The 27081-nt window shown below is 43.6% G+C and overlaps 1 protein-coding gene across 8 annotated transcripts in view; it reads right to left on the bottom strand.

Annotated features, from left to right (window-relative positions):
* PATJ (PATJ crumbs cell polarity complex component) overlaps positions 1–27081 on the bottom strand; it is a 212504-nt gene that overhangs the window by 75521 nt on the left and 109902 nt on the right. For all 8 annotated transcript variants that reach the window (XM_065555402.1, XM_065555403.1, XM_065555408.1 and 5 more), the window contains one exon: positions 2441–2637. In XM_065555402.1, the coding sequence (XP_065411474.1) occupies positions 2441–2637 (197 nt within the window). The remainder of the gene's footprint in view (positions 1–2440; positions 2638–27081) is intronic.

Here is a 27081-nt window from a genome sequence, read left to right as displayed (position 1 = left end):
GATATTCTATGATTCTAAAGGTAAACAAAAGGTGGCATTTACTTATAGGCCTGTGGAATGGTTTGTTCAGTTGCAGGATAGCACTTTCAGAAATGGTGAGCACTGGTCTACTCTTCTTCCACTGTAGAAATTGTGATTCTATCGCTGACTTCACAGGGAGCAGAGTTAGGCCAACATCAAGTTCTTTAGCAACTTGCAACCATACAGCACATATGCAAATCCTAAACTCACCAAAAATCTACTAAGTAACATTTAAAAATAAATATTTATAAAATTCACCAGAAATGCCACATGGCCCATCTCTCAAGGACAGCAGTACCTATGGTTAGAAGGATTATATGATGCAGGGAATAATTTAGGAGTCAGGCGAAAACCTCAGAGGCTCCCCCTATCTGTGTAAGCATATCGGTGTAAAAGTCCTCCAAGGTTCAGGGAGCTAGCATCCAAAACTACCTGATCTCTGAGCAGCATAACACCTACTCTATTTGTGGGTCATTTTTTTTGGGCTGGTACACACCCAAGATTTATCAGTCTAGTTCAACTCATCTTTAATTCTTTGTACATTTCAGAATCTACATTCCTGCCAAAGTACAAACTCCCATAATAAACAAACAATAACTTGCAACTTCATCATGCGTTTCCATCTCTCAGTCTTAAGTTTTAATGCCCATTCTAGTTCCCCTGCTTCATCTGAGGTCAAAGGACTTCACAAGCACTAATGATTTTAGCTTTGTAACACTCTTGTGTGGTAGGGAAGTATTATTACCCCCATTTTATAGATGGAGAAACTGAGGCACCAGGAAGTTGATGGAGATTAAAAAGACCACCCAGAAAGTCTGTGCCAGACCTACTAAAATAGCAACCATCTTTCCCCCAGTTCTTTGCCTGAACCACAAATCCACTGATATCAACGGGAGTTTTGCCTGAGCTGAGAGTCAGTAAAGAATACAGGCGTGGGTAGGTTACTAGACTTTAGCGAGCAAAGCCTAAAGTATTATCTTTTCTTTAGGGCTCAAGTGTGAGAAAGAATGACAAATTACCTTTTAACATTTCTGTAAAATGTAGTGGTCCCTTGAAAGTTATAACACAACAAATTCTGCATTTGACAAGGGGTTAGATTAGATGACCCTGCGGTCCCTTCTAACACTAGGATTCTATAGTAACTGAAGCATGGACCAACAGGAATTTGCAGGAAAGGGCAATTTGCCTGTCATTATTTCAGCAAGAGACAGAGACTTTAACGCAATTTATCACCCTAACAGAGACAAATTTTCATACAGTGATACTTTATTTCAAAACAAGCCTCTTACACTGCATGGGTATTGAAAACCTATAATTAGACACTGACAAATCTTTAGATAATTCTAAGTGCTCCCAAGGCATCTCTAGACAGACTTCTCCTTTTCAGGTTTAAGAAATGAGAGAAAATACTCAGTATTCATACAACACAGAGACAGAATTGCTGAAAGATCTAACATCACCTCCCACTGAGTCTAGTAGGTCAGCACATACCTACTCTTCAGTGAAAGCTTCTTGAGAAGAGAAACATCCACAGGGATGAATGATTTCTCAACCTGTAAAGCAGTCATGATGTGGGAACTACTGCGGGAATAGTAAAAGACCCTCAGCACTAAGTGCCACTCTGCAGTAGTCAAATATCAGGTCGAAAGGTTTGAAATGTGTTTCAAGCCGGAAGATGAAAAGGAGTCGAGGAGAAAGGAAGAAGAAATACTTTATTTGCTGATAGAATAACTTGCTCTGTGGGTTAGTTTGCACCAGACATCACCAATAAGAAAGAAAGAAAGAAAGAAAGAAAGAAAGAAAGAAAGAAAGAAAGAAAGAAAGAAAGAAAGAAAGAAAGAAAGAAAGAAAGAAGTCAATGTTTTAAATTCTAACAACTGAGTAAAATGGATCACAATATTTAACACAGATCATACATAAGTTTTTAAACAGTCAGAAATTATGTCCCTTTCTCATTAGATGTTTATTCTTTGAGAGTTCACTCTTGCTATTCTGGTGCTGACCTCAATATCTGATTTTCCATCTTCTGTAATGCTTCCTAAGTAGCAATAATTTCTCACTTACTATATGACTATGTTGCTCAATGGAATATTGCAGGATCATTGGATACCACCATAGTTTTTGTCTTGTCCACATTCAACTCTAACCCATATTCTTTGTCATATTCACATATAACCTCTAATAACTTCATCAGACCTTCCGAATCAGCCAACAGCATTGTCTCATCTGCATAGCGAATGTTACCTATTTTCCAGTCATCTTAATACCTTCTTCTGTTTCTTTGATCCTCAGCTGGCATAAGTCACCACAGTTCCAGGAACTGGCACCAAATCTTTATTTTGTATTTCATTACTAGGTTCACAGGCTTTCCTCCCTCTCTTGACACCAACCCAATCATATAGCTGAAGGAATCACTTACCTCTAAAAGTTCATCACCAATGTGCATTCTTCCATCTCTTCCTGCAGGTCCTTCTGGATTGATGCCAACTATGAAAATGCTCATACGAGACCTGTCCTTGTTGCCAGCAAGGCTGAGTCCAAGCCCATTCTTATCTTTCTCAAGCTCAATAATGTGCAACTCCCCTGGCAGATCTGCATATCTTTGTCTGATTTTCTCTACAAAAATAAAATAAAACAAAATAAAATTATATGCAGCCAACTGTGAACACATATAGGTGTGCTACACATTACCTGACTCTCAGCATCACTACAGGTTTCTGACATTTGGGGTTTTCCCAGCATAAAATTAGAACATAAAAAAGGCCATACTGGGTCAGACAAATGGTCCATCTTGCCCAGTATCCTGTCTTCCAACAGTGGTCAATGCCAGATGCTTCAAAGGGAAGTGAACAGAACAGAGCAATTATCAAGTGAACCATACCCTGTTATCCACGCCCAGGATCTAGCAGTCAGAAGCTTAGAGATACCCAAAGCACGGAGTTACATCTGTGACAATCTTGGCTAATAGCCATTGATAGATAAATTCATGAAGGATAGGTCCAATTCTTTTTTGAACCCAGTTATGGTTTTGGCCTTCACAACATCCCCTGGCAACAAGTTCCACAGGTTGACTGTGCATTGTGTGAAGAACCAGTTCCTTCCTTTTGTTTGTTTTAAACCTGTTGCCTATTAATTTCATTGGGTGACCCATGGTTCTTGTGTCATGTGAAGGGGTAAATATCACTTCTTTATTCTTCATTTTCTCCACATTAGTCATGATTCTACAGACCTCCATGACATCCCACCTCAGTTGTCTCTTTTCCAAGCTGAAAAGTCCCAGTCTTTTAAATCTCTCCTCATATGGAAGCTGTTTCATACCCTTAATCATTTTGGTTGCCCTTCTCTGTGTCTTTTCCATTTGTAATATATCTTTAACCAGAGCTACATACAGTATTCAAAGTTTGGATGTACCATGGATTTATATAGTGGCATTATGTTCTTTTCCATCCTATTATCTATCTCCTTCCTAATACACCTCTACCTCAATATAACGCTGTCCTCGGGAGCCAAAAAAATCTTACCGCATTATAGGTGAAACCGCATTATATCAAACTTGCTTTGATCTGCCGGAGTGCACAGCCCCGCCTCCCCTGGCGCACTGCTTTACTGCGTTATATCTGAATTTGTGTTATATCAGGTTGCGTTATATCGGGGTAGAGGTGTACTTCTTAACACTGTTAGCTTTTTTGACTGCTATTGCATATTGAGCAGATGTTTTTAGAGAACTATCCACAATGACTCCAAGATCTCTTTCTTGAGTGGTAACAGCTAATTTAGACCCCATCATTTTATATGTATAATTGAGATTATGTTTTCCAATGTGCATTACTTTGCACTTATCAACATTCCATTTCGTATGCCCAATCACAGTTTTGTGAGATCCCTTTGTAACTCTTCACAGTCTGCTTTGGACTTAACGATCGTGAGTAATTGTGTATGGTCTGCTAACTTTGCCACCTCACTGTTTACCCCTTTTCCTAGATCATTTACGAATATGATGAACAGAACTGGTCCCAGTACAGATCTCTGGGGGGGGCACTGCTTCTCTCCATTAAGAAAACTGACCGTTCATTTCTACCCTTTGTTTCCTGTCTTTTAACCAGTTACTGATCCATGAGAGGACCTTCCCTCTTACCCCAAGACTGCTTAGTTTGCTTAGAGCCTTTGGTGGAGGACCTTGTCCAAAGCCTTCTGAAAGTCCAAATACACTATATCCACTGGCTCACCCTTGTCCATATGTTTGTTGACCCCCTCAAAGAACTCTAATAGATTGGTGAGGCATGATTTCCCTTTACAAAAGCCATGTTGACTTTCCCCCAACAAATTGTGTTAATCTATGCACCTGGCAATTCTGTTCTTTGCTATAGTTTCAACCAGTTTGCCCGGTACTGAAGTTAGGCTTACCAGCCTGTAATTGACAGGATCGCTTCTGGAGCCTTTTAAAAAAATTAGTGTCACATTAGCTATCCTCCAGTAATCTGGTACAGAGGCTGGTTTAAGTGATAGGTTACATACCACAATTAGTAGTTCTATACATCTGGTCCTGGTGACTTATGACTGCTTAATTTATCAATTTGTTCCAAAACCTCCTTTATTGACCTCAATATGAGACTGTTCCTCAGATTTGACACCTAAAAAGAATAGCTTAGGTCTGGGAATCTCCCTCACATCCTCTGCAGTGAAGAATTCATTTAGCTTCTCCATAATGGCCTGGTTTTCCTTGAGTGCTCCTTTAGCACCTCCATGGTTCAGTGGCCCCATTGATTGTTTGGCAGGCTTCCTGCTTCTGACGTACTTAATATTTTGCTGTTAGTTTTTGAGTCTTTTGCTAGTTGCTCTCAAATTCCTTTTTGGCCTGCCTAATTATACTTGGACTTGCCAAAATTTATGCTTCTTTCTACTTTCCTCAGTGAGAGCTGACTTCCAATTTTTAAAGGATGCCTTTTTGCCTCTAACCACCTCTTTAACTTTGTTGTTTAGCCATGGCGGCATTTTTTTGATCCTCTTACTATTTTTTTAAATTTGGGGGTATACATTTAATTTGAGCTTCTATTATGGTGGGGCTTTTTTTTTAAAAAAGTTTCCATTCAGCTTGACGGAGCACTACAAAGCAAATGGTGATGTTTTTAAAAGTTAGTTGGAATGCAATGTTAGATTTATATAAGTGAATGTGCTGGAGAGAAATTCTCTATTTACATTTTTCCAAAGGGAAAAATATGGGGTAGATTCTTTCCGACTAGCATATAGATTTCTACAACTTTTGCTTAGAAAGATAAGTCTCATGCTTCTCATTGTCCTGTGCCATTTTGTTCCAAATTCAGCAGAGTTTCTAAAGCCAGTTTCATAACATCAGCTAATTCCAACACTTCAATGGTGTAGGCATCAAAAAAGAAAATTGAAGTAATTAACTGTGACTGGATATCACTTTTAAGAAGCACAAGGTGAATGAGACTGATGCATTATTCATTAAAAAGAGTAAAGAGGGAGAGTATATGTACAACTGCATCCCTGAGTCAGCACTTGGGCTAGATCAAATATTAGCTATTACCATTCTACTACAGGAAAAGGCACGTTAGCAGTACAATTTAACTGCCACTGCATGTTGCCATGGCAACAGGAGGAAGCGCTGAGAGATAAAATAAAAAGTGAATAAAAATAGCTATGAAAAAGAAAGAAAGAAAGAAAGAAAAACTTTCACCATAGAGTTTGATCCTGCAAAATTGCCCTCAATTTCCATTGATTTCAATGTGAGTTGAGGGTACTCAGTACTTAGGATCATTCCCCGATTCCCTAAATCAATCATAAAGATATGCACCAATTACACACACAGATTCAAAGACTAAAATTAATACCCCATGATCACAGTTACAGGATTAGCTGCAGCTTTGATCCCTCTTCTCTCTCTCTCCATTGCATCCTTTCAAGTGACAGGCCCTGTGCCTTCACTCATCTCAGGATGGAATCCCATGATTCTTTCCCTCATAGTCCGAGCTACAGAACCCAGCCATGATTTCTCAGCAGGTCTAACTGCACCTGCAAGAGAGATTTCCCTTTGGGAGCAATTGATCACTAGGTAAATACAGGGACGCAGAATAGTTGTTTCAAAACAATTATTTATTTATCCATAGGAACATAGGATTCACAGGAAAAGGGCTAAAACAAGAGACCCACACACATATAGGGTGACCAGACGTCCCGATTTTATCGGGACCGTCCCGATATTTCCTTGTTTGTCCCGCGTCCCGACCGACGTGCGGTCGGGACAACCGGACAAACAAGGAAATGCCCCGGAGCCTCGAGCCCGGAAGTGCTCGCGCCCCCCCCCCCCCCGCCCCGACTCCGCCCCCTCCTCCCCCGATTGGCTCCCTCCCCGAATCCCCGCCTCTTCCCCGGGCTCACCATTCCCCCTCCCTCCACAAGCGCTGGAGGGAGGCCCGGGAGACGCAGGGGAAGCGCGGGGCCGGGGTGAGTAACAGTCCGGCCTGGCCCAGTGCAGGCAGGACTCAGTTGGGTGGTTGGGAGAGGAGGGGGGCGACCCGCGGGGCCAGGCGACGGGGGAGGAAGCGGCCATGGCGCTCGGCGGCTCTGGCGCCCCCGAACCCCCCGAGCCGGGGCCTGCAGCAGCGCGTACGCTGGGCCCAGCCCCTGGCTAGGCACGTCTGGGCTGCCCAGCTGGTGCTATCGCGCGGCGGCCCCGGGGTGGAGGCATCGGCCGCCCAGCCCCGTTCGTTCCCCTGCGGGACGTGGGGGCTGGGGCCTGCTGCCCCCACTCCGGGGCCGCCGCGGGATAGCACCAGCTGGGCAGCAGCCCAGACGCGCCTGGCCAGGGGCTGGGCGCAGCGTGCGCGCTGCTGGGTCCCCGCAGCAGGCCCCGGCTCGGGGGGTTCGGGGGCGCCAGAGCCGCAGCCGCCAAGCGCCATGGCCGCTTCCTCCCCCGCGGCAGTGGGAGCTGCAGCAGCGGCTGCTCCCGAGTCCCGCTGCCCGGGGGGGAGAACAGCCGCCGCCTAGCCCCACGGGCCGCCCCCCTCCTCTCCCTACCACCCGACTGAGTCCTGCCTGCTCGGGACCAGGCCGGACTCTTACTCACCCCGGCCCCGCGCTTCCCCTGAGTCTCCCGGGCCTCCCTCCAGCACTTGCGGAGGAAGGTTTTTTTTTTTTTTTTTGGCCCCCCCCCCGCCCCGCCCCCCCACGTCACACCTCCCCCCCCCCCCCCCCCCCCCCCGCGTCCCGATATTTGTCTTTGGTGATCTGGTCACCCTACACACATATGGTTTCCCTTTTAACATTTCCCTCAAAGCGTAGGTAACCCCAACTTATCCTAGGTACTTCCACTTCTGAGGACTGGGATTCAGACTGCTTCTCTGCAGTCACTGCCTCTTAGGGCCTCAGGATTTTATCTACTCTAGAGTTCTTTGCTTCAAGTTTCTTGCCCGAAGGCTCCCTCCCATATCCCAAAACAATGGATGTTGGGCCCAGCTTGGTCAGAGGCAAAACTTCAAAGGTTTTCACACCTGTATTGTCAGTTAAGTACCAGTGACTGGGTTATATAAAGCCATTGTCTGCCTTCCTGACCTGGGGTGAGCTGTGGCAGGAGTTGACACCCTTTAAACTATATAGCAATCAAACTGAGGTTTACATAATATTCATAAAATAATACAGATATCTGCCATAAATGTCACAAACTTTATTTGTTAAATTCTATTCCCCCCAAACACCAATTCCAAAACAAACTAGGCTTTTAAAAAAATATAGACAGCTGGCATTGGCACTTATTTCCTCTCAAATTAAATGGAAAATTATAGGTTTTGATTGTTACATGTGTCTCAGCCTGACCATTAAAAAGAAAGATTAAAATTTGACTAATCTGTTCTCACTCTCTTCCTCCTGTCAATAATACTTAAGGTTAAAATTTTGCAACAGGTATTTTTAATAAAGGTCATGGACAGATCGCGGACAATAAAAAAAAATTCACAAAAGCCCGCAACCTGTCCGTGACTTTTATTAAAAACACCCTAACAGCCATGGGATGACTACAGGCCGCTGCTCCAACCCCGCTGCTCCTCCTGCAGCATTGACCCAGCCCGGCCGCTGCTCTTGCAGCAATGGCTGGCTGCTGGCCCTGACAGCCGCTGCTCCTGCTCTGGCCCTGGGAGCTGATCCAGCAGCCCTGGGAGCTGCTCTTGTGGCAGCAGCGGTTGCATCTGCTCCAGTGGTGGCTGACCCGGCCCTTTCCGCTGCTCTGGCAGCCACTACTCCAGCAGTATGGGCAGACTGCCAGCCACTGCTCTGGCTCAGGCCACCACTCCAGCCCTGCTGCTGCTCTTGGGTGGGGGGCTGACAGCTGTTCCAGCCCCGCTGTTGCAGGCAGAACCCAGAGAAACCATGGAGGTCCATTGAAGTCATGGTATTCGTAACCTCCGTGACAGAATCAGATCCTTAATACTCCTTTCAATGCTCTAGCTTGAGGCTGAAGTTATGAGTTGCACTGTTACAGGGTGCAGGAAGACCAGTTGCTCAGTGTTCTATCAGCAGAGTCTATTAGTAGTAACTCTCAATTCTAAGCTTTGTCTGGACTGGTGGTTAAGACACAGGATTGGAATTCAAGAGTAATGGGTATCTATTTACCCTGGCCAGGAATTTCATAACAATAAGCAGACACTTTGCTGTTGTATATTTATTTGTGTATTATCCAAAGTGCCTTATCACTAATGAATTAATAGTTCCCTAATTCACCTAGGGGTTGAGACTTCTTACACCAATTGTACAGCTATGAGAATTGAGGCCAGAGAGGATAAGTGAGCTGCCAAAAGGTCACAGAACAGAGCTGGGAATACAACCACTATTTCCCTAACCCGGAGCCCTGTGCCCTAGCTGCTGGATCTTCTTTCCTCATTCTATCAGTTGTGAGGCAGTAGACCTTGAGGATGATCAAAATCTTCTGTACTAGTTACATATAATTATAAAGATTATAAAATTATAATTGAGAAATAATCAGCAAGGCCCATTCTGATTTTGCAGCCACAACACCGGCATGGAAACACCATAACCAGGCAGGAGGCCCAGGCAACCTGCAGTCAGGCCATCTGCTCACTCAGCTGAGACTCTAACAGAGGGAATGGAAGGAACACATAGCACAGCCCCTCTCTCCAATCGGAGCATGAGTACACAGACTCTGCAGGGGGAGAGGTTTATTGCTGGAGTGACTTTCTACAACCAATACCTGTGTATGGAGTTATATTCTGGAACTGAAAATAATTGATGCATTAAAGCAGACTGTATTTTAATTATAAATATTCTACTCAGCACTGTGAAACTGCAGCACACTGTACTTAAAGCAGTGTTGGACTCCGAGAAGTGAATATACAAATAAAAATAACACTTTCTTCTCGGCTCTGCTTATTCAGAGTCAGATTCACTTTTTAAAGTGACAATAAGAAGTTTTAGTCCTACTAGTACTCCTTAGCCCACACCCCTAAGGAAAAAGGAACTAAACTTTGGGTACGTCTATACTACGGGATTAATCCGAATTTACAGAATTCGAATTTTGGAAACAGATTGTATAAAGTCGAATGTATGCGGCCACACTAAGCACATTTTCAGACGCCTTATCTGAGATAGCCTTCGGGACGGAGGAGGGAGGCTTGAGAAATTTGCAGCTGCTGGAGGGAGGGAAAAAAGGAGAGAATTTTTTAAAAAGATACATTTTACAGAACAATGCTTATACTCTTTCACAGTGACCAACACTATTCACATTACATAGCACATGTGATTTCTGTGCAAGGTCGCATTTTGCCTCTTAATATTGAGTGCCTGTGGCTTTGCTGCTACAGATCACAGACGCAGGTCCGGGCAACAGAATTCAAGCAAAGCTCATTGAGTGCTGCGGTTTTCCTGTTAACCTTCAACAGCAGAAAACAAACTAACCCCCCGCCCCCATCCAATTCTCTGGGATGATCGCTTTATCCCTCCCCGCACCGCATGGCTGGTATCAGGGAAGATCCCTGCTAGCCACACGTGAAAAGCTCAGCGCCAATTCCCCCCGCCTCCGCGCTTGGCTTACTACAGGGAAGGATTTTTTTTCAGCCAACTCTGTCCCCTTAATTAAATTCCCGTATTTCAACCAGGTTACCATGAGCGATATCACTCTCCCGAGGATTACACAGTGAGATAAAGAACGGATGTTGCTTGAATGCCAGCAAACACCGGGACCATACGCTGCCAGGCTTTGTCATGCAATGATACCAGATTACTTGCTACTAGCATGGCGTGGTCAAGTGTCCTACCATGGAGGACGGAATAAGGCTGCACTGCCCAGAAACCTTCTGCAAAGGCTTTTGGAGTACCTCCAGGAGAGCTTCATGGAGATGTCCCTGGAGGATTTCCGCTCCATGCCCAGATACATTAACAGACTTTTCCAGTAGCTGTACTGGCTGCGAATGCATCCCAGGTCCTCAGGGCAAATTAATCATTAAAAAACGCTTGCTTTTAAACCACGTTTTATATTTTAAAAGGTAAACTCACCTGAGGTCCCTTCCATGGGGTCATGGTCTTGGGTACTGGCTTGGGAGGGCACTTCAGTCAGGCTGAGAAAAAGATCCTGGCTGTTGGGGAGAACGGAGTGCTGTGTGCTCTCCGCAAGCTCCTCCTCCTCTTCCCTGTCTGCAGAATCCTCAGGTGTGGCTGATGAGATTACCCCGCCTCGGAATCCACGGTCAAAGGTGGGGTAGTGGTGGCGGCCTCCCCTAGAATTGCATGCAGCTCAGTGTAGAAGCGGCATGTCTGCGGCTCTGACCCGGAGTGACCATTTGCCTCCTTTGTTTTCTGATAAGCTTGTCTGAGCTCCTTGACTTTCACGCGGCACTGCTCTGAGTCCCTATTGTGGCCTCTCTCCATCATGCCCTTCGAGATTTTTTCAAAAGTTTTGGCATTGAATCCTCTTCCCATATAGCGATCAGATCCAGTACCTACCGTACGGTCCATGCTGGTGCTCTTTTTCGATTATCAGCCTGCATGGTTACCTGTGCTGATGAGCTCTCTGTGGTCACCTGTGCTCTCCTGTGCTGGGCAAACAGGAAATGAAATTCAAATGTCCACGGGGCTTTTCCTGTCTACCTGGCCAGTGCATCCAAGTTCAGATTGCTGTCCAGAGCGGTCACAATGGTGCACTGTGGGATAGCTCCTGGAGGCCAATACTATCGACCACACTAACCCTAATTCAAAATGACAATATCTATTTCGGCGCTACTCCGCTCATCGGGGAAGAGTACAGAAATCGATTTTAAGAGCCCTTTATTTTGAAAGAAATGGCTTCGTTGTGTGGACGGATGCAGGGTTAATTCGATGTAACGCTGCTAAATTCGAATTGAACTCATAGTGTAGACCAGGCCCTGATTGTGGCTCATCATTGTTATTTATGAAGTTTCAACAGCAGGGCCAAACAGTGCTTCAAGTTCAACCCCACAATGTTACTTAGCAGAGCAGAAGTGCACTATAAGGTACTGTAAAGACAACAAAAGGTCGTTGCAGAAAGGAGCACAGAAGTGTTAAAAAGTTGACTATTAAAGGGACTATTTCTTTTTAAAATGTTTTTCTCTCCCCATTGCTGTGTGAAAAACCCACATACACCCACTTCCTTTGTGTGGGCTGGGCTCTTCATGAACTTACCATATCTATTTAGGAAGCAATTATTTGAAACAGTATCCCTGCTGAGGAGACTAGAGTGGTAAAATGCTGAAAGATTAAGAAACTACAGAGGAAATTACACACAGAGTGATTCATGTGCTGAATGCCCCTCTTAGTCTGGTAATAGGGCACATTCATCACTTACTGCTACAGTAAATGCAATTTATATGCATGCATGTGTAAAAATACACACACACACACCCCCCCCCCCAGATATTCTGTTTTGTTTTTAAAATTAAATCTCTGCTCAGCAGGACATTCTTTTACTATTTGGGATAATAGGAAGTATTGGCTTTTACAAGCTCCACCTATTACTACTACTTAAATACTCCTCAAAGGGCTGTCCTCTGTGCTAGGTGATTGTAGTGTAAATGCTACCATACTATTCCCAGGACTGTCATTATCCAGTCTACATACAAATATCCTTTGGGTTTCCTGATAATTTCCTATAACATTCTGTTAGTATTCTCAGTTTGCCTCTTAATAAGACTCTCATAAGATCATTTATACAAGTATTTACTGAAACAAACATGCATCTAAGGCATCTTTTAATGCATTTTTAGATGTCTTTTTCCTCCAGCTGGTACCACTTTTCAGTTCTCTGCCTAGCACTGGGGAGCCAGTTAGCATTTGCAAGAATTCTATTATCTGCCTTCATTAGCAGATACTTTACACAAGGCAATTGTAATTCTGTGGTTATTGCATTACACCCAGGGTATTAGGTTCTTTTTGTTTTGTCACTATATGGAGTTGTTTCCGCATTTCATGAACAATAAGCTTATCTAAACTTCAGCAGATGCATCTTACAAATAATATTTAGCCAGCTAGTGCAGCATCTACAGAGTTTCTTTTTACAATACATATATTATATACATACAAACATGTACATAATTAAATAGGACCATAGCACCAACAAGTTCTTTACTAATCAATCCTGCAATAATGTATCCCAGATATATTAGCAGATAATTATTGCATTTTAAACAGAAGCCTTGGAAACGGAAGACAATTGCTTTCAAACAATCTCCCATTATGCTGTCACAATGCTTTCCTGCTCCACTGACTGACTATCACTACATTAAATGGGGAGAAATAAGAAAATAAATAGTAGGAGATATGGCTAGCCAATTACAACCCAAATTACTTGAACATTGGTGCTGTAATATTGAAACAAATATAGTGCATCATTATTTAAAGACAGCCACCATCCTGCAGGAAGACAAGAGATTGTGTAAAGTGTGAAGTTACAAAGATATAGGACGGTCCCACAAGAGCAGTGGCTCTCAAACTTTTTTTTACTGGTGATCCCTTTCACATAGCAAGCCTCTGAGTGCAACTCCCCCTTATAAATTAAAAACACTTTGTAATATATTTAACACCATTATAAATGCTGGAGGCAAAGCGGGGTTTGGGGTGGAGGCTGACAGCTTGTGGACCCCCCCATGTAATAATCTTGTGACCCCGAGGGGTCCTGACCCCCAGTTTGAGAGGTTCAGGGAACTGCTTCCCAAATATGAGAACTCTGACCAGCTGGACCTTCACCTCCAGTTAAATGAGCTGAAATTAGAAAGGGGAAAGCTTGCCCCCACCACCAAAAATGTGTATTTTCCTGGTATAAAAGAGAATTTATCTAGAAAGATAATGATGGAAGGGGAAGAAAAAAAGTTCCGGATGATTGAGCTACTAGGTAGCTTTTATTTATTTATTTTAAAGGGTGCTGAATCATGAGGTGGTATGTGGGACAGAAGAGAAGGGGGGCCATGTGTTGAAGAGACTGACAGATTAAATTTTTATGTAGAAGCTGATATTGCAATCTTTGAATCCCTGCTCCAAATAACACCACATATTCTCTTTTGGAGACTTTGTCATGGCCTTATACATCCCTCTGTGTTTGCTTTTATGACCCAGGGCTACAATTTCTATCAAATCATACAAGACATTGTTACAGCCATCGTTTTTTCATGGATAGTTCTGCTTGGGCTGCAATACTGCATTCACTGTTCTTCCTTCAGCATTGATCGACATCGGCATGCAGCTAGCGTACACAACATAGAACCAATCTCGCATATCAAACAACTAATTCCCTGCTTAGTTTCACTTTAAACATAAAAAAGAAAAGAAAAGAAAGAGCAGGGAGTCCCTGGAATGCTAACCCTAATGCTGTGAGGGCAACACATCTAATTTACTGATTACAATTTACAAGAGCCTAAATGAGCACATTAAAAAGGCCATAATTTAACAAACTGGGGCTCCGAATTCTCTTGACATTCAAACAATGAACACATTATACCAGTGATCTTTCCACTAGCCACACATTCAACTCCATGGAGGCAAAGAGCTCCATGAACCTTATCTAAAAAATAACGCTGCCCATTGTGTTCAAAACCACTGATGGACAAAAGAATTTCATTAACGTTTACTTAGGTGTCATAAAAGCAGACATTTGGAGAAGAAAATGAATGGGATTTAAAATATAGCGTCGATATATTCAGAACCCATGGACCTAACTGGAAACATCACATATTGCCTTGTGGTCAGTCCCCACACCAAGTGACAGGAGAAGAGGCACAGGGGCTCGCCGTAATTGCAGCTCTTCCACAGAGTGTGAGGCCAGAGGGGATCATCTAGTCTGACCACCTAACACAAACTATAAATTTCACCCAAATGTGCCTATGATGAGGCCAATAACTTTAGTTTAACTGAAGTATTTTAGTTCTCAGGAAACCGAACTGCTGTGCGTCACAGGCTGAGAACAGGAGAGACAGGGGAACCACCAGTTCGCTCGAGGCCTTTATCTGTATATCTACATTGAGTTTTAAAACCTGCGGCAACAAGTCTTAGAGCCCAGGTTTACAGTCTCAAGCTCACACTACAGTGCTAAAAACAGCAGTGTAGACATTGTATGTCAGAGGCTAGAGCTCAGCATCTGAAATCCACCCCTCTTGCCAAGCCCGAACATCTTGACAGCTATTTTGAGCATTGTAGTGTGAGTCTGAATCTGTAGACCCAGGTTCTAAGACTCTCTGCTGTGGGTTTAGAACTCCGTGTAGACATACTTTACAATGGCAGGGAATTAAATGAGACACACCCAGATGATCCCAACAGGTGATTCATACCCCAGGCTGCAGTGGAAGATGGACCCCCCCCTCACCGAGATGGTCCCTGCCAATTTGACCTGGAGGAAAATGCCTTCCCAACCCCAGGTCTGGGGTCCCCTGAGCACAAGGACTGGGCTAACATCCCATAGGTACTAACACCTCCAAAAAGTGCAGGGATGAAGCCCCTTTCCCCTCCCCACCTTGCACCAGCCAACAGAGCTAGCTGGCTGAGAAGTGAGGTGTAGTGTGCCCCACCAATGAGATGGTGCAGCAGCAGCCTCTCTGAAGCACAATGTTCTCCTGCAGTTCTCTGGGACTGTGCACCTACACACAACCCCCCAACCAGGGCTCTGCTTCACTGGCACAAACTGGATGTAAGTTATTTACCTTCAAAGTATGTTACTTCACTTTTCAAGTGTAACCTCAGCATTTCTTTTAGCTGAAGTGTCTGACAAAGACTAACACACATTCCCAACCCATGCCTACCATAAAACAAGAAGCTCTCTCACTCTTATTTTTATATATGTATGTCCCAGAAGAGGTGAGAAGTTATAGCATTATTTTTATTGTGTGTGTGTGTGTGTGTGTGTGTGTGTGTGCGCGCGTATTATCTGTATTAAATGCCATCAATCTCTCATAAGACCTGAGGCAAGGAAATAAATGTTGATTCAGAAAATAATCTGTGAAAATGTGATGATTTTATCCTTGCAAATATAACTAGTCCATTCATAAAGGAGAACTGTATAAGCAGTATGCATTGAGCATTAATGACAAAATATTCTTTAAGCTAACTTTCAGGCTTTTTTTTTTTGTACCTATTTGTTTTTTGAGAGTTAATATTATCTGGAATCTTTATAATCTGTTTTCCTTTCTCCTAACTGCTTCCCTCATCTCCGACTCCCACTCTAAGGCCTTGGCTACACTGGCGCTGTACAGCACTGCAACTTGCTGCGCTCAGGGGTGTGAAAACGCCCCCCCCCGAGCGCAGCGCTGTAAAGCGCCAGTGTAATCAGCGCCTGCAGCGCTGAATGCTCGCTCGCAGCGCTGCAAGTTATTCCCCTTGTAGAGGTGGAGTATATACAGCGCTCTACACTGGCGCTTCACAGCTCTGCCACGGCTGTGAATTCTCCAGGGTAGCCAAGGCCTTAGCTTTCCACCTTCTTTCATGCCTTGTCAAATGCTTGAAATAACTTCTCATTTCCAGGTGGCAGGTGATTGCCACCTCCTTCAAATTTTTCCTTAAATCCCATTTCTCTTTTGCAGCACCTCATTACAAGAGATGGAAAAATGTTTTCTGCAAAATATCCATTTGAATTCACAGATTCCAAGTCCAGCAGGGACCACTGTGATCATCTAGATTGACCCATAACAGAGGCCACAGAACTTCTCCAAAATAATTCCTAGAGGTATATCTTTTAGAAAAACATCCAGTGATGGAGAATTGACCACAACTCTTGGTAAATTGCTCCAGTGGTTAATTACTCTCACTGCTAAAAATTTACACCTAGCCTGAATTTGGCTAGTTTCAGCTTCCAGACAGTGGATCATGTTATACCTTTCACTGCTAGACTGAAGAACCCACTATTAAATATTTGATCCCCATGTAGGTGCTAATTGACTGTAATCAAGTCACCCCATAACCTTTTCTTTGTTAAGATAAATAGATTGAGCTCCTTGAGTCAATCACTATAAGGCATGTTTTTTAATCCTTTAATCATTCTTGTAGCTCTTCTCTGAACCGTCTCCAATTTATCAACATCCTTCTTGAATTGTGGAAATCAAAACTGGACACAGTATTTAAGCAGTAGTTGCACGGGCACCAAAAACAGAGGTAAAATAACCTTTACTCCTACGCAAGAATCCACTGTTTATGCACCCAAGGATCATGTTAACCCTTTTGGCCACAACATTGCAGGGGAACTCATGTTCAGTTGAGTATCCACCCCACATTCCAAATCTCTTTCAGTATCACTACTTCCCAGGATAGAGTCCCCCAACCTGTAAATATGGCCTACATTCTTTGTTCCTAGATATATTCATTTACATTTAGCCATACTAAAACACACAGTGTTTGCTTGCACTCAAACGATAAATATCTCTCTGTATTAGTGATCTGCCCGCTTCATTATTTACCACTCCCCCAATTTTCTTATCACTTGCAAACTTTATCAGTGATGATTTTAGGTTTTCTTCCAGGTCATTGATTTAAAAAAAAAAAAAATTTAAATTGCATAGAACCAAGAAGAGATTCCTTGCAGGAAACAAGAAACACACCCACTAAATGGGGATTCCCTATTTAGAATTACATTGAGAACTATCAATTAGCCAGCTTTTAACACATTCAATGTGTGCCATATTAATTTTATATCATTCCATCTTTTTAATCAAAATGTCATGCAGTACCAAGTCAAATGCCTTACAGAAGTCAAAAGTAATAGTGTTGATGTAATATACTTAATCAACCAAATTTGTAATCTAATCAAAAAAGATAAGTTAGTTTGATGGGATCGATTTTCATGTTTGTTTCCTCCTGTGGTGACTGCCTTCCTTAACTTTGATTGAATTTTACTATCACAAGTATTTACAGAAAACGATTTTTAAATTTTGCTTTCTGGAGCTTATCTACTATAAACCTGATTACAACAGTTACACCCATCTAGTCAACAAAAGGAAGCAATATCATTTGACTTATGTGACTGAACACAACTAAGCAACACAACTTGTATCACAGATTCCAAATTTCAAACAGGCAGCCATAGAGTAAATGGTATTTGCAAGAAGTGACAATCTGTTTTCAGACAACTGGTGAATAGAATGAAGTTACTTTCATTCAATATGTTATTTACTGTTATTTGTTCAGCTCTGCTTCATATCTCCCAAACAGAGTTGCATTTACTCCCCAAACATGCTGTTTCCATGTGTCTAGAACAGGTGGTTGGGGTAGAGGGAGTATACAGAATTATGGCATTCCCCTTCCTTGCAAACTACTATCACGTGGTCCAGAATCTAAACTCCCCACCCGCTCTTTTCAAATAAGTCACCAGCCCTGATGGTTGTAAAGAAAACCTGCCTAATGTTAACTGAATGCAACTTATTCCTGGGGGAATTCTGCTCTACTGTGCACACAGAATTCATGTCTCCCCACAAATCTCTCTGCATCCCTGCAGAAAATGACAGGGAAGCAAAGGGAAGCCACAAGAGCGGTCACATGCCAGCATGGTTTCCAGTGCCCAGAGCAACCGGTGGAGAGGTAAACCTGTGGGGGCGAGGGGACGTCCATGGGTGTAGTTGCAGGAGGGGAGGTGGGGGGGAGAGGCAAGGAGGGCATAGCCTCCCCAACACAGAGGCACGGTATGGAGGGACACATGGGGTCATATACCATTGCTCCCCCACCATTTCTAAGAACGCAGAGCTACCTGGCTGAAGGAGGGTTCTGCTCTAGCTCTCTGATTCTGCAGCTGTACACCACCTCCCAGGTCCTAGTGCTGATCACACTCCCCTTCTGTGTGCTAGGAGCTATTTTGTTTTCTGTACAATAATTGAGTGCCCGCAGTGGGGCAGGGCAAGGAGGCTGGGGTGAATGAAGGAAGGGATGGGGGCTCCCCCATTAAGTAGGCCCCCTGCTCCACCCCAATGAGCCCCCCCACACCCAGACCCCCATTTCACTGAGCCCCAACCAGCTGTACCCGGACTCCCACCCCAACAAGCCCCTCTCCCCCATCACCTGGACCACTCCCAGTAAGCCCCCCCACACCCAGATTGCCCCTACTAAGCCCCATCCTCCTCACACCCAGACCCCCCCCGCCAAGCCCCAACCAGCTTCACCTGGAGAGAGTCCCATTGCCCCTGCACGCAGAACCTCCCAATGAACCCCTGTGCATCCAGATCCTCCACTGAGCTGCCCACACCCAGATTGTCCCACATTGAACCCTCTGAACCCCACACCTGGATCCCCCCCAACAATAAGCCCCTCTACACTTGGACCCTACTGGGCTGAGCCTGCCTGCTTACACCTGCTGCAGAGAGGCAGGGCCCTGGGGTGTTTCTGGAGCAGGCCTAGCCCTTTTACTGTATCAGGGTTGAGTGCAACCTCACCACCAAGTCCTGGGAGAGGAGTGGCCTGTGCTCCCCACTGCCATGCTGGAGCCTCCACATTTATTTATTGTCAAATAAAATTTGCAGAATTTTAAAATATTGTGCACCAATTTATTTATTTATTTATTTATTTGGTACAGAATTCCCTCAGGAATAGTAATTGATGCTATGACGTTCACTCAAGTTTGCAAAGAGCCCGAAATAGCTCTGAGAGGGAAGAACTGCCTCTATTCATCTGAATGAAGTGGTAACTCAGAGGCTTGATAAGTGACAACACTTAAGCATTTCATTGCTGATCAAACCAGGTAAAAAGATAGAAGGGCAATCATATAATAAGGATCTCCACAACCTATGGTGAATGCCATTTCATTTTGGTCACGTAAGTGGATGGCATTCGCGATCATGCCACCCCTCATTTTCTCTCCCCCTCATGGCCCTTAAAACGCCATGCCCCAGGAGCCGAGCAGAACCAAGTCTAGAATTTGAATCCCACTAAAAAGAAAGGCAAGTCTAAGGAGCCAAACACAGCATGGCTTCTCAAGTAGATGGAGCTTACTTTTGAGCACAGCTTGGAAGAGCACCATTATCTTATATCCTTACTTCAAGTCCTGCACCTGAAGGGTCATCAGTAGGCCATAATTACAGTATACCCATACTGTATATCATATCTAAGTTCTTAGGAGCAGAGACATTTCCTGTTTATATTTTTTGTGAACTGCTACGTACATTTATGATCCTATGTAAAACACACCTCCTTATCTATGAAAAATTAAGCATCTTTAAAAAAAATTGCCAGTCTAGGGAAAATTTGCCGTACAGGGTGCTCTTATGCTGTGCAGTTGTTCCTTATGAATGAAATTCACTTCTGCCTATTTATTTGCCTTTCAAATTGCATATTAACAAACATCAAAGCACTCACCCCTACATAGACGTGACCTCCTTTGGGTACTCTGATCTACCAATCAGTTATTCATGTAAAATACTGGCTGCTGAGTTTAGAGAGTCTCAGGGCCTGCTGAGAATCCTGCAGAGCTCTGTACTCTGGTGCAGAGGATTGGCAAAAGCTTCCAGCTTATTTCTTCCCTACTGCCTAGCTGCTGATAATGCAGGATGTTTTAGCAAGATTAGAAAGAAACAAAACCTACTAATTGGTTGAACATCATACTGGCATGAGTTGATTAAATGCAATCAAACAGTGCTGAAGTAATTTTTCGTGTGATAAAATCCTGCATGAAAACACAAACAGCTACCCTAAAATCATGTTAAGGTTGACACTTGAGCCCACAAAACTTGAGCCCATTTTGAACTAAGGGTATAGCAGCACCCTCCATACAGTTTTATTGCATCTAGACATGGGATAGCCTCCCACAGAAGGTGGCAGAGACTCCATCTTTTTGGATGTTGAATAAGTAACTGGACAGAGCAGTAGACAACTCACTGTATAGAACAATCCTACATTATTCAGGGGCTAAACTAGAAGGCTTAAAAGGCTTTATCACAAAATCCTGGAATTTAGAGCAGGTACAGTACAGCAAGTCTTCGGAGAGATTTTCCCAGCTCATTTGGCAGCTTTACATACCTAACAGGGTTCTTTAGAAAGCCAGAGATATTACAATATGAAATATTCAAAAATATTCATTGCTATTTGTAAATCTATAACTTTCGGGCCAATCTGAAATAATACCAAATCTGTATTGCAACAGCCAGGTTACTATGCATGTTTGTAATCTAGACCAGTGGTCTCCAAACCTTTTTGATCGTGCACCCCTCTCAGTAAAAAATTTTTGAGCACGCACCCCTGCCGTGCCGGCTCTACCATTTTTGCTGAAGAAAAAAAAAAAAAAAGCAAGCCGCTCGGACTCCCGTCCGAACTGACGAAGCAAAAACAAACAAACAAAGAAAAACGCTCCTCCTGCTGTGCACCCCCAAGGATCCTCTTGCACACCCCACTTTGGAGACCACTGATGTAGACAACACCAACCTTTCTAAGCTGCAGGAACGATCTGTATAAATGCACGTCTGTAGGATGCATAGTCATGTCAGGGTGCATGTACGCAAAAGTACCAGTATGTAGTCTAAGAGATCCCCCAGGCCCTGCTCCAGAATGTCTTTCCACAACTCCTGCCATGTCCACTGGTTTTTGGAGGGAGCCAGAAATGGGACAGAAAACCTGTCTCCCAGGTTCCTCTTGCTACATGAAGGTTTTCTAGCTCGCACCTATGTGTACTGTCTGCTAGGATTTCATCTCACCAGTAAGATGCAAGAGCTCTTCTCTAAATTGGTAATCAAACACTGCTTGTTCATTTGATGGAAGAAGAGGTGTGCTGTGGGACTGAATAAAGATGGCTGTGAAAGCCTTAATCCTTTGCGGTGCTTTTTGGCTTGGCATCCATGCTAGGGTTACCATATTTAAGGTTTTAAAAAAGAGGACACCCCACGGGGCCCTGGCCCCGCTCCTTCCCCGGCCCCGCCCCAACTCCACCCCTTCCCCAAAGTTCCCGCCCCAACTCCGCCTCCTCCCCTGAGCGCCCCGCATTCCCCCTCCTCCCTCCCAGCCATGCGAAACAGCTGCCCGAGCACTACCGGCTTCACAGTTTGCCGGGCAGCCCCCAGACCTCCAGACCCGCTGCGCCCCCGGCCGGGTGCTTCCCCTCCCGGGCTCCGGCTGCTCTGGGGAAGCGCCCAGCCCGGGGCGCAGGGTCTGGAGGTCTGGGGGCTGCCCGGCAAACCGTGAAGCCGGTAGCGCTCGGGCAGCTCGGCTCTTCAGCTACACAGAGCTGAGATGTCTGGGGGGAGCAGCAGCAGCTGCCGCCACAGCACTGCCTGCAGCTCGCAGCCTGCCGAAGCTGCTCAGGTAAGCAGGGGACTGGGGCAGGGATGCCGGCATTTTCCCCAGACACGTTCGGCTTTTTGGCAATTCCCCAAAAACGGTGATTTGAGGACCAAAAAGCCGGACATGTCCGGGAAAATCCAGACGTATGGTAACCCTAATCCATGCTTCCTCAATGTGGAAAAACTGAGATGTGTTCCTCTTCCTGCAAATACCAGAGGGAGCTCAGACTTCTCTTCAACACTGTGGGCTATGTGCCTTCCCCGCATGCTCCAAATTTCCTCCTCCTAGTGGTGCAAACAGAGTGGCAGTTCAACCCTCTCACTTATCCATTGCAATCCTAGGTTTTAAAGCTGATTTGGAGGAAAGAATAAGCAATATGTGGTTTCTCATTCTCTGTTGTCCCCCACAGAGCTGAAATGTCTGGGACTTGTCTCCCTGAAGGGATCACCTATTATTAGGGTGACCAGATGTCTCGTTTTTAAAGGACAGTCCCATTTTTTGGACTTTTTCTTATATAGGCGCCTATTACCCTCCACCCTCTGTCCCGTTTTTCCACAGTTGCTTTCTGGTCACTCTACCTATTATGGCCTTTCAATTTGTCCCCCCTGTTTCATCATGGCAGAGCAAGGCAAAGACCAGAGGCCTCTGAAGCCATAGAAAGGGAACTCTGCCATGATTGTTCCCATCATGTTGACTCTTGCTCTGCTGAGGAAAAGGGGCTCAGAGTCTAGACTACTTATTGATACCTCTGAAAAAGGAGAACGTCAGAGTCTCACTAACAGCTGCGAATCCGGTGTAGGGCTATGTAGACATGTAAAATTAGAGTTATTTGACAAGAACTACATTGGCTTAATGAATTATTTTTAAATTTAAAAAATCTGGTTTAGCAGCTTAAACCAAGTTTCAGCCTAATTAATTAGTTAATGTTTGCACAACACTTTCTAAATGTGTTGTGTATGTGATAAGCAAAACTTAACATTGGCTGATCCACCCAAGGTTGCAAGACAGAAGCAAAAATAATCTAGAAGTTTCTGTGTTGAGTCCAAGTCAGAAGAAGAGGGGGTGGATACTGTGGCCCCCCTGAAGAAGCATTTCTGGCAAGCTAATGGTGAGAAAGCAGATCTGACCATTCTGGATTCCGAGTAGCAGCCGTGTTAGTCCTTGTAAGTATTCTCACACTTCTTATCAAACTGTCTGTACTGGGCTATCTTGATTATCACTTCAAAAGTTTTTTTCTCTTACTTAATTGGCCTCTCAGAGTTGGTAAGATAACTCCCACCTGTCCATGCTCTCTGTATGTGTGTATATATATCTCCTCAATATATGTTCCACTCTATATGCAACCGAAGAAGTGGGCTGTAGCCCACGAAAGCTTATGCTCTAATAAATTTGTTAGTCTCTAAGGTGCCACAAGTACTCCTGTTCATAGAATATCAGGGTTGGAAGGGACCTCAGGAGGTCATCTAGTCCAACCATGCCTGATCCTAAAGGGCCTTGCCTAACTCTCCCTCCATTACAAAATCCTTTCCATCTTCCTCAAGGCCCTTCATAGCCATTCTCCATATGCCTCCTTAAGCTCATCCCTTCACATACCTCCACCTCTGTGAGGCAAGTTCTGGACTCATCGCATTTCTTCCCCCTCTCCATTCTCGACCTCACCAGCTATGTGCAACAGTCTGTCCAGTTCCCGCACATCATGAATTTCCCCCCTTCAAAATTAATATTCAAAACTAATCTAATCTATACCATCAACTAGCTTGTATTGCTGGCATGGTGTCATCAGTGCTTCATGCATCTCCTTGTCTAGTGGGCCCACTTACCCCCACGCCTTCTCACTGCAGGACTTCCCAAGATGTGACACTACTGTGCGTCCTGAGATGAACACATGAAGTATACACTATAAAATTATATCGTATTATTCTCAAAACAACTCCTAGGATAATCAGTCACAACTTAAGGCAGGAAAGAACGGAATTAAACCTTTACATCTGGTTTATCATCAGTTTTAGTAATCTGATGAAGAAGGCTTTCTAGGTTTTAAGGACTAAACCATGGATAACCTGGTGCCGGTATGCTAGAAGGGTGAAAGCGCCCAGGGAGCCCCTTCAGCCCTAGTTGGGCACCCAGGGGACTTGTTAGTGCCAAAAGGCCAAGAAGGACTGTGCCAGGAAAGAGCCGTGACCCCAACAAACCAGACAGCACCAGGATCATTACATAGGGGAAGTGCAGCCTACTTTAAAAAAATAAATAAAAACGTGTAGCAAGTGGTACCACTAGCTGACCTGATCTCACAGCATACGGAGGGACTAAGATATAATACCACAATACCTTCAAGAACAGTATGGCTGGTATAATCCTCCTTATTCGCAGGCACAACTTGAAGAGACATAACTTAGCCCTGTTTCATAGAATATCAGGGTTGGAAGGGACCTCAGGAGATCATCTAGTCCATCCCCTGCTCAAAGCAGGACCAATCCCCAGACAGATTTTTCCCCCCAGATCCCTAGATGGCCCCCTCAAGGATTGAACTCACAACCCTGGGTTTAGCAGGCCAATGCTCAAACCACTGAGCTATCCTCCCCCTACACATACATTGTGTGTGTCTACAAGCCCTAATCATCAACCAGGACCCCATTGTGCTAGGTGCTGTACAAAAGACAGAACAAATGTGATAAGATTATCACGCATCTTTCACCTCCTCACGGGCACATGCTCCCTTAGCATTTACTTTAACATTCCAAAGCCTGGGAAAGCTTCTAACAACTATTTTTTTCTTTTTTTAAATTCAAATCTTTCCTCTTTCTCCTCACAAATGTGCAATTTCCACCCAATCTACCCCCGCTCAAGGCCCAGACTGGTTAAGATTTAGTTTGGGGCAAGAAGCAGCTTTTCTACATGTTGGGACTTGCATCCAATATCTCATGGCCCTGTAGGCCTCGGAACAGAAGCATTATACCAAGAGAAGGGAAGAGTCTCGGTTTCCCAGCAGGAGTCAGCTTTCACTTCTACCCTGTAAGACCCTGATGTAATGGTCCTTAAAACTGCAACATTTTTAGGTCTAGATAAGCAACTTCAGCTAATTTTACAGGTTCTTATGGCTCGCCGAGCTGTGCATTTAGACTCATGGTAATTAATGCACTTGACTTTACAGATAGAGGGATACAAAAAATAGTCTCAGTGCAAGTTTCCAAAGCTCTCCAAAACATTCCCACAATATTTTTCTATAATACGTATGGCATCTACAGAACAGGAAACAGTGTGCTACAAAAGGTTTTCCGGACACTAGTTTGAGATGACCTACACAGCTCACTCATGGCTTTGTCATTGTAATTGCAGTAATGCAGCCCTTACAAAATCATGCTGCTCAAACCTTTACTTATCCCACCCCCCTCGCGTAGTCCATATGTTTATATACATATGCGCACACATATGCTACCACCAAAAGCACAACAAATTGCCATTGTCTTCTAAGGTCCCCAAAAGCTCAATGATTTGACGACTTTACAGCCTTAGTAATAATTTACTTTTGGTAGGAGCAAGGAGAGAAAATTTCAGCCTCCAGTCACTGATGAACCCACTCATGATGTGTAAGATCATACTAACAATTAGAGGCTCATCATATTTCTACAGTAGGATAGAAAATTGACTGCCCTCTGTTCCCACTGTGTTTCTTCTAATTCTAATTCTGTACTGCACTTAGATACTATGGAGACAGGTGCTTTAGAACTGCTGATAGATTAGAAAAACAGATGTCAATCTGTGTGACACATCATAGGCAAAATGCCAAGATGCAATTACTTTTCAACATGTATATTGGCACTCCACAGGTATAAAAGCATACTTTAAAACAGTCAGTCATTGTGTTATGTATCTCAAATACCTATGGCTAAGAATTCTAGTTCAGCCTTTGGATGTATTTCATAGCTGTACAAAGCTGAAGGAATATTGATGACTAGTTGTTAAAAATTAGTATGTTGGATCAAGGGGGGAAAATGCACATTACTGATGTGCGAGAAAAATAATTTTGACTCTCTTGAACAGTTAAAGAAATTGGGCTGGACTGCTGTCTCAATTACTGTCATTCTATGGGCAATTTAATAACTGATCTCTATATAAAAAAATAGACATTAACATTTTTATTTTTCCTTCTTATAGGGGATTATTAGCACTTTGTATTCCCAATGGCTACTGCTTAAAACCAAGAATATCTGGAAGTTGGGCTCTGCCTATTCTGGACCAGACATGCTGCATATCTCTTCCCCCCACCCCCACCCCCTCCACAGTAATATAGCATCATTTGTGATTATAGCTGAAAGATGCTATCTAAAAATCAGCTGTTCAATAATTTAGACACATAGCCTCTTCCTGTGTATTGATTCATTATTCATGCAAATACTCAAAAACGTTTTCCCTGTCCAATCATGCCACGTTTTTAATTGCAAGTCATTGCAGTGATACTGTGTTTTTCAGTGACAAAGTAATAGAGATATCTACTAGTATAATCCTCTCTAAGTAAGATTGTACAGTAATGCCTTTTGTACGCAGTTTTACAACACAAACCCTACTTTCTACAGTAATAAGTTAGGAGAAGTTAGGCATCTGCAGTATCTGAATAAGATCACATCAGGTTTCCCCAACACCCTTATCATGTTTTGAAGAATTTAATATTCAAACCTTTCAATACCAAGACAAAATATATTTCATGACAAATGCTTTACTACTAATACCTGGACACCTGGCTTGTGTCAGAAAAAATGATCATACCTAACATCAAATGAGATTTGAGGCAACACAAAGATTAGATCACACTTCATTGCAATAGCTCTTGCTTGTCTACTACCAAGTTGCATTATTCCCATTCTGCTTCCTTATACAATGAAAATGCTGAATATTCAGTTTCGGTTTCCCCAGCAGCTTTTTATTCTACTCTAAAAATATTTACCTAACACATTCTTACCAGGCAAAGTGAAGAAAATTCAGCCATCTGTCTCCACATCACAACAACAGTTATGAGAAAGAGTAGATTATTCCATGTACCAAAAATAAATTTAGTATTAGGAATTCTGATACTTTAAAGCACTGACCTGCTGTTGTCAATTTTGCATGCTGGTGTCATGCATTCAAGTATATTAGAACAGTGATTGACAATGAAACATAAGACAAATAATTTAAAGGTACTGAATTCATCTAAGAGTCTTACATAGTACAGGTACATGCTCTCAGCTGAGAAAAATGGTTTGTGCTACTATACTATTCTCTTGCCTTTATGACTTCATTAGTTCTGAATGATCATTAAAATATTTAAAATGGCTTGCTGGAAACAACTACAATGCATATATATATATACACACA

Source organism: Chrysemys picta, chromosome 8 (genome assembly GCF_011386835.1).
Source record: "Chrysemys picta bellii isolate R12L10 chromosome 8, ASM1138683v2, whole genome shotgun sequence".
In the NCBI taxonomy this organism is placed as follows: Eukaryota; Metazoa; Chordata; order Testudines; family Emydidae; genus Chrysemys; species Chrysemys picta.
The sequence above is the reverse complement of the archived record's forward strand: the minus strand, read 5'-3'. Positions and strand labels throughout refer to the sequence as shown.